Source organism: Abramis brama (genome assembly GCF_963993115.1).
Source record: "Abramis brama genome assembly, chromosome: 2".
NCBI classification, from domain to species: Eukaryota; Metazoa; Chordata; class Actinopteri; order Cypriniformes; family Leuciscidae; genus Abramis; species Abramis brama.
In genome coordinates this window covers 53,456,926-53,471,771 of record NC_139964.1, presented here as the reverse complement: position 1 = coordinate 53,471,771, position 14,846 = coordinate 53,456,926, and the positions used below count along the sequence as shown (strand labels likewise).

Below are 14,846 nucleotides of genomic sequence, written 5' to 3'. Positions count from 1 at the left end.
TTTTTTACATTTAACGCAATAGATCAACACTAATAGTCAATACAGTTAAACCTAGTCTTCAGCAAATCTCAAAATGAATATGCATTTTTTTTGTACTGTACCTCAAAGTTGTGATGCCAAAAATTCACTCAAGCATTTAAAATAATTAAATTAATTTTATTTTTAATTCACTTAGACAAAATAATATAGAATATTAATATAGACCATTTATCGGTTCTTGGCCTTAATATGAAAGTAATTAATTTGTCTTTTTTTGGAGCTGTGGTCACTGTGAACTCTTGTGTAGAAAAGAGCTGTGTGAAGATTTTTCACAAATTCTCTTTATCCGTGCCATGGAAAAACGACAGCATACAGGTTTTGGAACAACAGGAAGGTGAGTAAATAAAGACACAATTTTCATTGCGAAAATAACTATTGCCCTTTAGTTCTATGGCGTCTCATTCTACAGTATAAGTTCTTTAGGCATGGGTTCTCCTCTGAGTCCGGCCAGCAGGTTATTGGCAGCAAGAGCAGACATGGAGTTTCGTGTTGTATAGGAAGCACTGGCAATGTGGGGAAGAATGACTGCAAATACAAACAAACAGGATACTTTCAGAGAAGACCTGCATCAAATACTTCAATAAAATACATACATGCATGCTTACCACAGTTTTTGAGTGTGAAAAGAGGATGGTGTGTGGGCAGCGGTTCAGGTGTGGTCACATCCAGGCCGGCTCCAGCAATCAGACCGGTGGACAGGGCTTCATACAGATCCTCCTGATTGACCACTCCACCTCTTTACAATAACAACAATCACAGTTATGCAGTCAAGGGCCTTGTTGACAATATGTTGCTGAGAACCATGGGTGTTACTTTGAAGTGAATGCTTAACATTTCTATAAACATGAATTTTGATGTGTTTTTTTTTTTTTAGGTTAGTATTCCAAAAGTGACAGTGATGTATGTCTTCATACAAGGTGCATTAAAGGCACACTATGCAGTTTCCGTTTTTCTCAAACAGCGACCCCTAGAGTCGCTGTGGAGTACTTGTATTTAACGTTACTGTCGTAAATACCACTCACGCAGAGCTGTCTCTGCACTCTTCCGACTGCGCCACCTCTCAAACTTGCATTGCGTCCCCCTACAACCCCCCCCCCCCCCCTTTGCTATCGGGATGATTCACCCTACTACAAGATCGTTTACCATCTAAATGATTTTGAAGCTGTTATATTAAGGTACAAATCTTGCATAGTATGCCTTTAAAGATGCACACACTGTATGTCCTGCACATTTGCTCAATTTAAAGTCGGCATGAAACGGAAGTTGAGATAGTGTTTTCTTCTCTATTGTATAGTAGGCCATGCAAATGGTCATTTTTTAGTGGTATTCTGAAAATATAACAATAAAATCGAATTCAATAATAGCAGCCAAATTCACCGAACACATCCACCTATGCAATCTTGATCATATTCTAAACAACGAAATCATTATAATGCATTAAAAAATAATTTACAGGGAACATAAATAATTACTTTACCTTCCGAGTCTTTCGTGAACTTCCAAGTCTTAATGAACGGATCGTTCATGAATGACCCATCACTAGAAAGGATGTATTAGGATTACCTGCTTGTGTTGATGAAGATGGCGTTTTTCTTCATCTTGGAGAAGAGATTCCAATTGCAAATCCCATGAGTCTCTGGAGTCAGAGCACAGCATATGGCCAGGAAATCAGACTCCTTGGCCAGCTCATCTAAAGAGACTGATCACACACACACACATATAGTTCATATGTTTGCTCCCTAGTAACCTAAACTCTCATGAAGGTTCTGTGAAGGTTCTGAGATCTTCCCACCATATTCTGCCTCTATCATATTTGCGAGCTCAGGTCTCGGCTCCACATCTGTGTAGATGAACTTCTTCACCTTAAACGGCTTCAGGCGCTCGGCGATAGCCACACCTATACACATATACACATCACACAACCTCAATTTAACCAACACCCTCAACTAATAAATGAAAATTGCATATAGTCAGAAGGCCACCCTATTCCTTACCAATCCGCCCAAGTCCCAATATGCCAACTGTGCTGTTTGCTAGTTCATGACCGCACAGCCATAAAGTTCTCCAAGTTCCCCAGCCGCCCCTAAACACAAGTATAAATCAGTGTGGATCAGTGCATGACTGACAAGCAAACATGTGAGTGCTGTTAGTTTTAGTACGTTTTAGCCTCATGTGTGGCCTCAATGAGTCTTCTGGATGTAGCGAGTAACAGGGCAACAGTCAGTTCAGCCACAGCGTCAGTCAGTACCTCAGGAGTATATCCCACACGGATTCCCCTGGAAACACACAAGCCCACGTAAACAATGCTCGCTTCAAGAAATTCATCTCTAAATTTGACCTGCACAACTGACCTTTTCTTGAGTTCATCCAGAGAAAGATGATCAAAGCCCACTGACATGGTGCTGAGGACTTTTAGATTTGGGCCTGCATTATTGAGACACACACGTCACTGAATTTTTCTGCTTTTGTCTCAACCTAATGATCATGCATTGCAAGCTAACCTGCAGCGTCCAATAGCTGTGCGTCAATCTTCTCTGTGAGCACACACAGTATTCCGTCGCAACCTTTGACCTTTTTCAGCAGCTCCACTCGAGGCACAGGGTCATCAGAGTCCCACATCTCAAACTGCACTCTATATTGTGTGGGTAGAAAGTTAAGATCAGTGAGAAAGTAAGAAGAGAGCAGTTCAATGATTTGCATATTTGGCTCAATTAAATCTCCATAAATTGATCAAAACAGGAAACATCATTATAGCTGCCCACAAATTCTCAAATCAAAGTTAAACAGACTGAAATGACAGATCGTCAAAAGACACTTTTTTGTTTTCTTGACTCTTGATTTCTTGATTTATCGTTTTAAAATCTGTATAGAAATGAGACCCAGATGACTAATGTTCAGAATGAGAATGCTCAGCCAGTCGGTCAAAAAAAAGTTTTTCATTAACTTTTTCTCCCTTGGTTATCTTCAACTGAGCAGAGGTTCCAGTTGGCACATGTTAAACAAGCCTTTGGTTTGGAAAATATGTACCTTATTACTGCTTTAGTAGGCTAAACTTGGCTGTGTCCACATATAGGCCTGCTATACATAATGAATGAAATGATTAGGGTACAACTTTTTATTCAAGATGATCACTAGTTTTTCAGTAACTCCGAATACGTGAATGGGTGTGAAAAGCACCTTGATGTTGGGGTCAAAGATACTCTCAAAAAGGCCACTCAAAAACACTTAAGTTGAGATTTCGTGGGCAAAAATGTCCATTTTCTATGGTTAATAGGTTAGCGATATAAGAAACACAGCTCACACAAAAGTCACTATCAAAACAAGTAGATTTCTGTTGGACCAACTTGAAACATAGCGGTGCTTGTGAAGAGAATTCGATTTCAACCACGAAAAACAATGTTAAAGTGTAACCCGCACCTTTATTTTTTGATAGCTATTGGTAACACATTACAATAAGGTCTAATTTGATATTTGTCAATGCATGAAGTAACATAACAGCAATGAGCAATTAATACCATATTAACCTTTGTGAATGTTAATTAAAAGTTAAAAGTAGGTTCAAATTGATCTAAATTGAAATGTAGGCTATTAGTAAATGCTGAATCTAACATTAACTAAGATTAATAAATGCTGTATAAGTATACTTTAGGCTATTGTTTATTGTTAGCTTATGTTCACTAATGTAGTTAACTAAATGAAACCTGACGTGTTGTGTTAGGCTACCCATTTTAATCAGTCAAAAATCCATTTTTGACGTTGTTTTGCTCAATCAATAGGCGATTTAAAATATTGTATTATTTATCAACTTTGGGGCCAGATTTTACGCAAACGATAACAGTGGAGTTAAAAACAGATTTTATATATGTGGTGACTGACTGCTTCAACCTACTGTCCGGATTTGCGGAGAATGTCCAGTCCGTCCGGCGGCACCTTGCGCGTCACATAAACTTTGGGTAACGTCGTGGACATCGCGCGATGAAATCCGGTGACGGTACACGGGGCGATCTTCTGCAGTCTCCCGAGCGCTGTTCTACTGCACCACATTACGAACAATGGCAATGCAGAGATGATTTGGTAAAGGATGACAGAAGCTGGAAGCGGCAGCAAGTGCAGTGTGTGGACAGTTTAGGGGGAGGAAACCAAGGGTCATGTAGCCTACCTCTCTCTGTCCACACAACACGAGCCTGGGAGCAAATGTAAGATATGTTTTTTGTTTGTTTATTTGTTTTACATTCCAAAGTACCATAACTAATCACTAGCATATTGAATGTGTGTGTCTCAATTTCTTGTATCAATTGTAGGCTATTGATTTTGTTTCAGTCAATCATTAACAGTGTTTGGAATAACGGCGTTTAAAAGAACGGCGTTAGGTAACGACGTTATTTTTTCAGTAACGGGGTAATCTAACTAATTACTTTTCCCGCCGTTACAACGCCGTTAACATTACTGGACGTTAAATGCGGTGCGTTACTATGCATTGATTGAATAAACTGTGTAATCCGAACGCACCCCTGGCTCACACAGCGAGTGAGGAGGTGGGTTAATAATAAGCGATTATGATTGGCTAAGGCAGAGTCATGTGTTTCATGGTAGCCAATCAGAGCCAGTGTTTTTACACACATGCCAGCACACGCGCCACACACACACACACACCAGCTAAACAGAGATTCGAGGAAGCAGCAGCAGAGATGGCGAGTCAGGAGCAATCCGATGAAAAGTTGGCATTTTCAAGGTGGAGATATAAGCACTACTTCAAATTCATTGAGGTCAAAGGCAAGAACTAGGGGTGGAACGGTACATGTATTCGTATTGAACCGAAAGAGAGAGAGAGAGGCGCGGGCGCGATCGAAAAGTTGCAAAGTGTTTACATTTGTGTGTGTGTGTGAGAGAGAGAGAAAGAGAGACGCGGGCGCGATCGAAAAGTCGCAAAGTGTTTACATTTGTGTGTGTGTGTGTGTGGCGCGGACGCGATCGAACATTGGAAACATAAAAACATAATCCGTAATTTTGTTTATACAGGACATTCAAACTGCAAAGTGTTTAAGTTACTGCTAATTAAAATTAAGGAAAACAAAGGTTTATTAATTTAATAACTAATTATATAAAACATATATAATGTTATATAATGTGCACAGTCAGTGCACTACAAATAAACTGGTTCAATGCCTTTACTTTATTAATAAAACTTTTAATAAAAAATTGAGAGAGGTTGATTTAATTTGCAGAGTTAAATGCACTTTATATGGTGTAACTGTTTACTTTTCTTACAAAGATAATGCTTGAAGTGCAGGATAAACCTCTTGCTGTCTGTCAACGCACAATAAATATCGAAAGTTATGTACAAACACCTGTCTGTTCAACTCATTTCAACTGACTTGTGAAAACTGATCAATCTGAACAAATTCTTTGACATATAGCAACTTTTTTTTTTCTTTTTTTTTTTTACAGTAACGCAAATAGTTACTTTCCCTGGTAACGAGTTACTTTTATTATAGAGTAATTCAGTTACTAACTCAGTTACTTTTTGGAACAAGTAGTGAGTAACTATAACTAATTACTTTTTTAAAGTAACGTTCCCAACACTGATCATTAATCAGGGTCTCAAGCAAATAATGGGCAAATGTAGGCCCATGAAAAGCAATGAATGTTGAAAAACACTTAAACCAAATATATCATATGAAAAAGAAATAGAAACAATTAATTGAAATTCTGAAAAGTGATTTATTATCTAAAGACATTAACTTATAAGCACATCAATCAAAAATGACAAAAGAGAAAGAAAACAAACTAATTTAGGACTGTGGTCTTAAGTTGTAGGCCTATGTGTGTTTCTGTATGTGTTAAAACCATCCGTGCAAGATCTGATTTTAAATATCATTTGCTGGGGTAGCAGTTCAAGGCTGCTCCACTTCTATGGAAATGTGAGTTCAAATGTGTGTGTGTGTGTATATATGTGTGTGTGTATGAATGTTTCTGGTTCAGGTTTGATAGGTCAGCACAAACAACGTTTTGTGTCTCATTCTGAGTATAATGAATGCACATCAAACATGCCAACTATATTAAACAGCATGAAAAGGCCTATTGTCCTGTTTCACAAACCTCTGACCAACTAGATATTTCAAGAAGTTTATTGCTAAATGTATAAGGTCCTTGAATATTTTATCAGAATACTGAGCTGTTTAAAAATGACCATTTTCTTTTTGCACAAAAAAAAAAAAAAAAAAAAAAAAAAAATATATATATATATATATATATATATATATATATAGCCTATATATATATATATATATATAGGGTGAATACTGGTAAAGTGGGACAATGGGTAAAGTGGAACAGTTAAGCTTCTTAATTTCTATCTTTACTTTAAAAATCAACACTGAGCTCATCATAAGCAAGTATGTGATAAAAAAATATAGATTCTGTGGCTATAACATCACTTCCGGCGGTGTGGCACACCATATTCAACAACCTTACAGTGAACCGTGATGGTAAAGTAAAATGACATAGCATTCTGAGGTGAATAGTGTTAAGATTATAAAAATTAAAACACTCATGGATCATTTGTAATTGTTATATAGTTTTTTGTAGGATGTAATGGTGCATCAGAATTTGTAAAAATCACATTCATATGAATCTTTTTTTGTTGTTTTTTATGTGATTTTGACACTGTCCCAGTTTGCCAATAGCGTATTGTTAAACTGGGACAGGGTATTATTGGCAAACTGGGACAGCCATTCAAGTCATTAATAGGGGAATTGAGTTCCCTTTTTGTATGCCCCTCATAAATTTAGTTAGCTAGCTAGATATTTCAACAAAGATTGTAAACTGATTTTAAAAAACAATGCCAATTCCAAAAAAAGAAAAAAAGAAAGATGGATGATACAAGCTTGGATGGCTGGGACATTTGCAATATTTGCAAAAAACTTTTCAACAAAAAGAAATGAAACTTAGCCTGTGTGGAATAAAATTAGCCTATAAGAAGAAATGTTTATAAAGATTTCTATTTTTTTTTTCAAATTTATATGAAATAAACTAAACCCAATACAAAATGTTGTGGACAGGCGAGGGAGGGAGGGGTGGAAAGAATCTGCTGTACCTGCACCCCTCCTTAAAAAAAGTGATTTTTATTATTTTTGTTGCTGTTGTTTATATTGTTATTGTGTATTTAATTCATTGGGCCTACATTTGAATAACAATTTAATGTGTTTGAAGTGTCCCAGTTTGCCAATAAAGGTGTCCCAGTTTGACAGTAGCGCCTGGAAAAATGTGGTTTGGGGTCTATGTGTGTTTGAGTAAGAGTCATCCATCCTGTGTTTAATGTTTCTTTCTTTTTTATTCTGTATAGTAGAGTAGAGCTCTTAAGCTATTTAGAATAGTATCATATGAGGGGCTAAGACATTTGGATCATAATAAAACATTATGCAGAAGGTAAATTATCAGAAAGTGTCCCACTTTACCAGTATTCACCCTATATATTGAACAATAAACACATTATAAAAGGCAACCATGTCATGGCGAATCAAAAACTGAGATAAACATGCATACAAAAATTCTTTTTACTATCTGTAGTCCTTAAGTTACTGTGTATTATTGCTGTTGTTTCTGTGCACTGAGAGCATCTTTTGTCACCAAGACAAATGACTTTTTATGAGTGTATGTAGTGTATACTTGTCAATAAATGATTCTGAGTAACCCATTCTACTAGGTGGCGGTAGATAGTTTCCCATCACGAAACCCCAGCGCGCACGCGCAGTAGAAGAAGTGTGCTGCATCGCCTCCCGTCCCGTTCCTAGCGCACATTGACAGGTAGCTAATACACTCTCTTTCTATGCTACAGACCTTACTTTAAACCACGACTCACTGAAATCAAGCAATCACAGTCGTAAAGGCGCATTTGGCTGAGTCGTGCCTGCAATTTTGATTGATTTGTTTATAGTTAAACAGATCAGATAAGCAAATTTTGTGAACAGCTCAGTTAGCCGATGTGCTAATGATACATAGATATGAGTAAGCAATATGATGAACTGATGATTTTATTACGTTTAACGATCTACAATTAAATATGAAATATTTTTGTGATGACGTGATTTATATTGTTTTCAGATCTTCATTTAGAGCCTGTCGTCTTTATATAGAGGATATTATACACGTTATATCTGTAATTTCGTGTGCCAGTGCTCAAAAATATAGCTTTTTTAGAAAGTCATAATGTGTTGATTATTTCATAAGTATATGTAAGTTATGTGAAGCATGACGATGCATAAAATTGTCAAGTCATTCAGGGCTAAAATGCTCAAGAAAAACCGGGACATATCAGGCAGGGGATTTTAAAATGGTGTCATCTAACGGCTGGAAAAGTTATGGAAATGAGTACAGTTTTAAAAGTAATGGTTTCTGTTGTGAGTATATTTTTTCTAAAATGTTTAATTAAGCCATAGAGATTTGCCCATGAATCGTTCTTTTGAGTCGGTTCTTTTGAATGAATCAGTCGAACCGGTTTACAGATTGTTTTGCCAATCCTCCTGAGGTGCTCGTGAGCAGGTGATGTTGATGTAGGGCTGCTGCAGATAATGTCTGTCAAAAGGGTCTGAAAAGTAGAATGCGTGACATACCCAGATCTTTGACAAAGCTGTAAACTTCAATTGTCAGCGCTGAATAGATTATCTTTATCTCTCCTACAGAATCTTACAGAGGAACACCTGGACACCCCCTCTCCCCTTCCCACTATGGCCGACTCCATGGATATAGATGATTCTCTGTACAGGTACACTGTAAATACTGAAGCTGAAACACTCTGGCCCTGTTCACACCTGGTATTAAAGGGGTCATATGATGGTTCTAAAAATAACATTATTTTGTGTATTTGGTTTAATGCAATGTGTTTACGCAGTTTTAGGTTAAAAAAAGTCATTATTTTACACACACTGTACATTGTTGTTGCTTCTCTATGCCCTGCCTTTCTGAAACGGCTCGATTTTTACAAAGCTCATTGTTCTGAAAAGTGCGGTGTGCTTTGATTGGCCCAAAAACCTTAAGCGTGTGACGGAAATGTCATGCCCTTACCATATGTGGAACATCAGCTCCCTAAGCAATAATGACAGGTGATAATGTTGGCACTACCTTATCAATTCGAGCCCAAATTTGAACCGGAAAATGCAGATGACCAAACTGATCGATCCACTTTGCCAGAACAAAAGTAGTTTGGCTTTTGCAACGAAAAACAGTGTCTCAAAGACATGGCGGCGCCGGCAGCAATAATAACACACCGAGAATAAAAGTTACGCCTTCTTTCTTTGCGTGTACATCTGGGCGGTGTTATGAAACTCTGCCCCCACAGACTGACGTAGATCTCTGGGGTCGTGTTTGAACAAAGCGTTTTAGGAAGGTGTGGCTGAGCCTTAACTTTTACAAAGAATATCTCTTTAGGTTTGACACTTTGAGCGTTGCAGCTCTGCAGATCTTATACATGCACAAACAACTACATAACACACTAAAGAAAAAGGAAAACAAGAAATCACATCACATGACCCCTTTAAGATGCGTTTGGTCGATCGGATCATAAGTGGATTACGTTAAACACAGGTGTAATTGGGGTCTAAAACATTTTGAGCTAGTCCATTTTTGCCCACTTCCAGAGGTAGAACACTTTGGTGATTTCTAACACGCGCTCACCGTGTTTTGCAAGGGCTTGCAGCTATCAGAGCAGAAACGAAAGCCAATGCTCTCCATATGTTTTTCCGTTGTCTCCAGGCGCTTTCATATTGTGCAAGGTTATTTCATCCATTAGATCAAAACATCTGAAAAGGCTCATACATTTACCGGCGCATAAACCCTCCCCTTGAAGAAAGCAGGACAGAAGTGGTAGAAAGTGAACAAAAGAGACCGATTAAAACACCAGGTGTAAACGGGAATGTGTTTCCCTGGTCTACTTGAGATCCTATCAGAAAAACACATCTTAATACCAGGTGTAAACAGGGCCACTGAGACAGAACTGAGACAGGCTTTGCTTTCTGTCATGTATAGAGTATGATTAGTTAAAGTGCCCCTATTATGGATTTTTGAAAATTACCTTTCATGCAGTGTGTAATGTAGCTGTACGTGAATGTAAACAGTCTGCAAAGTTGTAAAGCTGAAAGTGCATCTTACATAAAGTTAGTTTATCTAAAAAAAAAAGAAAAAAGAGTGGGCTCAAACGAGTCGTTTAGAGTTCGAATCTATTTTCGCAAAGTTCACACGTCACAACTTACTACATTTGCATAATGCACGCCTACGTTCTGCGTGGACAGGAGTCAGGACATCTTGCTCGTTCGTGTGGATATCATGTCATCAAGATGCTGTGCTCTCCGCTGTGAAAGTAAATTGGATTTATTTTCACTTTCAAAGGATGAGGCTGTGAAGAATCAGTGGTTAAAATTCATCTTGACCACGATGCCACAGCAGTATAATCGCAAACTTTTGCTGTGTTCCCTTCATTTTACTGACGACTGCTTCTCAAATCTCGGAGTTCAATGCAGGATTCGCAAAACACTTGCTCTAGAAAGATGGGTCAGTAGCCTACCCAGTTTATTTGGCCTAACTTGCTCCTCAGAATCACATCCTGTAAGTTGACTAATTATTGATGTATATATTTTCTACCGGTATGTAAAATATTTAGTTTTGTGTTTTACATCGTGTAGGTCTCCTGCTAACTGGCTAACTCACGTTATTACTGTCTTACTGTAATACTTCTGCTAATCAGATGTGGGCCACGATTACCTTAAACTGCCTATTAATGCAGATCATCTGTCGATCTCACTACTTTGATTAAAGATAAAGGATGGAGCAAGATGTGTTTTAGCAACGTTTGTTACATCAGTCATTCATTCACGTTAGAGCTCGGCTAATGTATGCTCTAGCCTGTTATTGATACAGTTTCCACATGTTCACCGCAATAAATTAGAAAAATACACATCGGTTTGTTGATGGACATACACTTGTTAATGCTGATGGTGAGCATCTTCCAATTTGATATGGTCTTGATTGATATGGTAAAATCGACATTATCGTTCGTTACTGTCTTTAGTTTACGGTGTACAATCGGTGAGCTGTAGGAAGCCTCCGGATGGAGCTGAAGTTTAATTATGGCAATGGGCGTTTTTGTTTTTCGATATGCGCTGAACGCGGTAGACCAGTCACAACAGACTGAGCTGTCTGGCCAATCAGAGCAGAGTAGCTTGTGGAAAGGAGGGATTTAGAGAGATTGATTCATCCATGGAGTCTTTTGAGAATCATTGAAAAATGTGATGTGCAATGTTTATTATGAGGAAATGAAACCGTTTTTTGACCTTTGATGCATGTAAACCTGTTGTAGGAGACCACCAAAACAAAATTAGGAGACTTTAAAATAGCATAATAGCGGCACTTTAAGAATCAGATTCAATCCAACTTTGCTGCTCCTAATTGTTTGTGCGTGTGTGTGTGTGTGTGTTTATGTGTGTGTGTGCAGTCGGCAGCGGTATGTGCTGGGGGACAGTGCTATGCAGCAGATGGCCCAGTCCTCTGTGCTTGTCAGTGGAATGGGAGCTCTTGGAGTGGAAATAGGTGAGTGGTGCCAATGTCCATCCATACATCACTTTTTTCATATTTGAATTTTTTATTGTTTTCGTATTTACATGCTTTTAAAGTCACCATAAAATCAAAATGGACAATTATTATTTATATATTTTTTCAAATATTGCAGTATTTATTATAAATTATTTATCCAACCATGCAAATATATATATATATATACAGTATATATTTTTTAAATGCATGTGCTCTGGTAATCTTTACTCAAAATAACTTCCACTCTCAATGAGTTCTCTTTGATGACGTGTTTACTGGCGCGACTCGCAAACCACAACAATCCAATAAATTCCCCTTGGACAAAATCAAGTCCCAACCTACACCACAACTTCCGTTTCTTGCCGACTTTAAAATCTCTAGAAATTGTAAATGACTATACTTAGTACAAGGGTGTTAAAAGGATCTAGTTTCTAGTATATCACGATCTGAGATGTCAAGGATTCATGTATATGTATTTTCTTTAGTTTTTCCTCCAATAAGCTCATCGCTTCCTTATCCTATGAGTTATAAATTTCATACCATGTTCCTCATCTACAGTTTAACCATTTTTTTGTAATTTGTGTTTAGTGCTGCTGTAATTGACACCACTTAATTTCTAATAAAAAATCTCTCATTTTGTGCAGCAAAAAACATTGTTCTGGCAGGAGTGAAGGTAAGATAAATGTCTAGATTTAATATTCTTCTTGGTTTTTCTATATACAGAAAAATATATATACAGATATTCGGTAACACTTTATTTTACAGTGTCATTGTTACATATGTTACATGTAATTACTGTAGTAATAACAATAAATTATGCATAATTACATGCAATTAACCCTAAACCAAACCCTCATCCTAATACTAACCCTATAGTAAGTAGTTAATTATTATTACTCAGTCAGTACTTAAATGTATAATTACACTGTAATACTGACACCTTAAAATAAAGTGTAACCAACATTTATATATACAGTTTTCTTGGCATACAAAAGCATATCATGGCTAATTTTTTTAATTTTTTTTGTAATACACTACTGTTCAAAAGTTGTATTTATCATTTTGAAAGAAGTCTCTTATGCTTACCAAGGCTTTGGCATTTTTTTTATATATAAAATACAGTAAAAACAAACATCCTTATTTTTAGCAGTCATTATCACTCCAGTATTCAGTGTCATATTATCCTTCAGAAATCAGTCTAATATGCTGATTTGGTTCTCAGGAACAATTTCTTATTATTATCAATGTTGAAAATGGTTGCTTAAAGGGATACTTCACTTTAAAATGAAAATTCTGTCATCATTTACTCACCCTCAAGTTGTTTCAAACCTGTATGAATTTTTTTCTTCTGCTGAACACATAGGAAGATATTTTGAAGAATGTCAGTAACCAAACAGTTAACTGGAACCATTGACTTCCATAGTACTTTTTTTTCCTACTATGGAAGTCAATGGTTCCAGTTAACTGTTTGGTTACTGACATTCTTCAAAATATCTTCCTATGTGTTCAGCAGAAGAAAAGAATTCATACAGGTTTGAAACAACTTGACGGTGAGTAAATGATGACAGAATTTTCATTTTAAAGTGAAGTATCCCTTTAATATCTGCTTAATATTTCTGTGAAAACATCGATATATTTATTTCAGGATATTTTGATGAATCATGAGTTCAAAAGAACATTTATTATTGAAATAAAAATCTTTTGTATTGGTAGTAATGTCTTAACTGTTACTTTTGAACAATTGAATGCATCTTTGCTGAATTAGAATAATTTCTTTCTAAAAAACTTACCCCAAACTTTTGAAGTTGTAAGTTTATATAGTGATTTATATTAATTTTGAACACCTATTATCCATAGTATATTGTGTATTCTCTTTTTACTGTTAGGCTATGGAGTTATTCTTGAGCCAATAATAATGAATGTAGCTTTTCAAGAAACTAATGAAAATATAAATTGAAACTAAATAAATTATCTCTGAAACTGAAAAAGAATAAATCGCAGGCAAATTTTTTGACTTCGTTTTTAATACACTGCATGTTTTGCTAACTATTTCTCATATTTCAATCACTGATCTGAGCTTACAAATGCGCTTCCAGAGTTTTCATTTACGCTTCTGAAGTTTTCGTTTACGCTCCCAAGAGTTTTCGTTCGCCGTTCTGACACATTTCTCTCGTGGGGGCGGGGCTAGTAGCAGTGTGTTCTCATTGGTTACTGAGTTTTTGATTGACAGCTTCGTGACCTGGAAGTGAAGACGTCAGTGGTGTGTTTGTTTATGTGTGGATGTGAGCGTCTGTAATCGCAGCTTTCTATTTCATTTTAGTGATATTAAGTTATGTTTGTTTTTTTATTTTATCTGTATTTACCTGCTGCTACTACTTAGTTGGCAGAAGCTTTTAGGAGCACAAGAGATCTATTCAGTCTATTCAGGTGTAATTGCACATTAAAATACTGTATATAATACTTAAAATATTGTAGTGTCCAATGTTTTCGGAGAATATTTGTTTATTCCTGATGATTCTTTTGCATGTTAGGCTCTGATTAGGTTCAGCTGTTACAATTTAAAGAGAATACTAGCAAACGTGTGTGATATATTCAGCCGTCAAGAAAGTCAAACTTCAACCAGGTAATCAAGGTTGGCAACCATGGCCATCACACTACTCATTGTTAGCATGATATATGTTTACACCATCAAAATGAATGATCACTTAAATAAGAGGAATTTAAACAATATGAAAATTACAGTCGTGGCCTGCTGTCAGATACAGACCTCAAAGGGCATTGCATTACATATGTCACACAAAGAATGTTCTTGTTGCCATTTTTTTAATTGATAATTGTATTTAGTTATTTAATTTAATTAACACTATCTTCTAACATTTAAAATTGTAAATATATGTTAACAATCATCAACCGTTTCAATCGTGACTTATACAACCAGTTAAATGAATGTAATTGAAAATATGAATTCAAATAAATGTACATATTTATTTATTGTCACTAAAGCATATACACAAGTATCAGAGTGAAGGTCTTGGATGCAATTATGTTGTGACCGGAAAGACCAGAATCCACAAAACATTAACTGCTTAATATACATGTAATGCACAGTATTCTCATGATATACATTACTATACAAAATGCACAATTACAAATACAGAATACATTTTAAAAATTCATATACATTTTAAATGTTGCAATGAGTAGTTCCTATTGCAGTACAAGTA

At 36.4% G+C, this 14,846-nt stretch overlaps 2 protein-coding genes across 2 annotated transcripts in view; one reads left to right on the top strand and one right to left on the bottom strand.

Moving 5' to 3' along the window:
• Nucleotides 1-286: 286 nt before the first annotated feature.
• On the bottom strand, nt 287-4,310 carry grhprb (glyoxylate reductase/hydroxypyruvate reductase b). The gene is made up of 9 exons (XM_084105863.1): nt 3,929-4,310; nt 2,541-2,671; nt 2,391-2,463; nt 2,199-2,315; nt 2,034-2,122; nt 1,832-1,936; nt 1,603-1,738; nt 645-775; nt 287-564 (listed from the first exon to the last, which is right to left on the bottom strand). The coding sequence occupies exons 1-9, from the start codon at nt 4,081-4,083 to the stop codon at nt 443-445; spliced, it is 1,059 nt and encodes a 352-aa protein (XP_083961989.1). The 5' UTR covers nt 4,084-4,310; the 3' UTR covers nt 287-442.
• A 3,456-nt stretch (nt 4,311-7,766) lies between these two features.
• uba6 (ubiquitin like modifier activating enzyme 6) overlaps nt 7,767-14,846 on the top strand; it is a 23,816-nt gene continuing 16,736 nt past the window's right edge. Inside the window, exons 1-4 of the mRNA XM_084096784.1 lie at nt 7,767-7,845; nt 8,721-8,803; nt 11,525-11,619; nt 12,267-12,295. Coding sequence (XP_083952910.1) covers nt 8,766-8,803; nt 11,525-11,619; nt 12,267-12,295 — 162 coding nt within the window. The 5' untranslated portion in view covers nt 7,767-7,845; nt 8,721-8,765. The remainder of the gene's footprint in view (nt 7,846-8,720; nt 8,804-11,524; nt 11,620-12,266; nt 12,296-14,846) is intronic.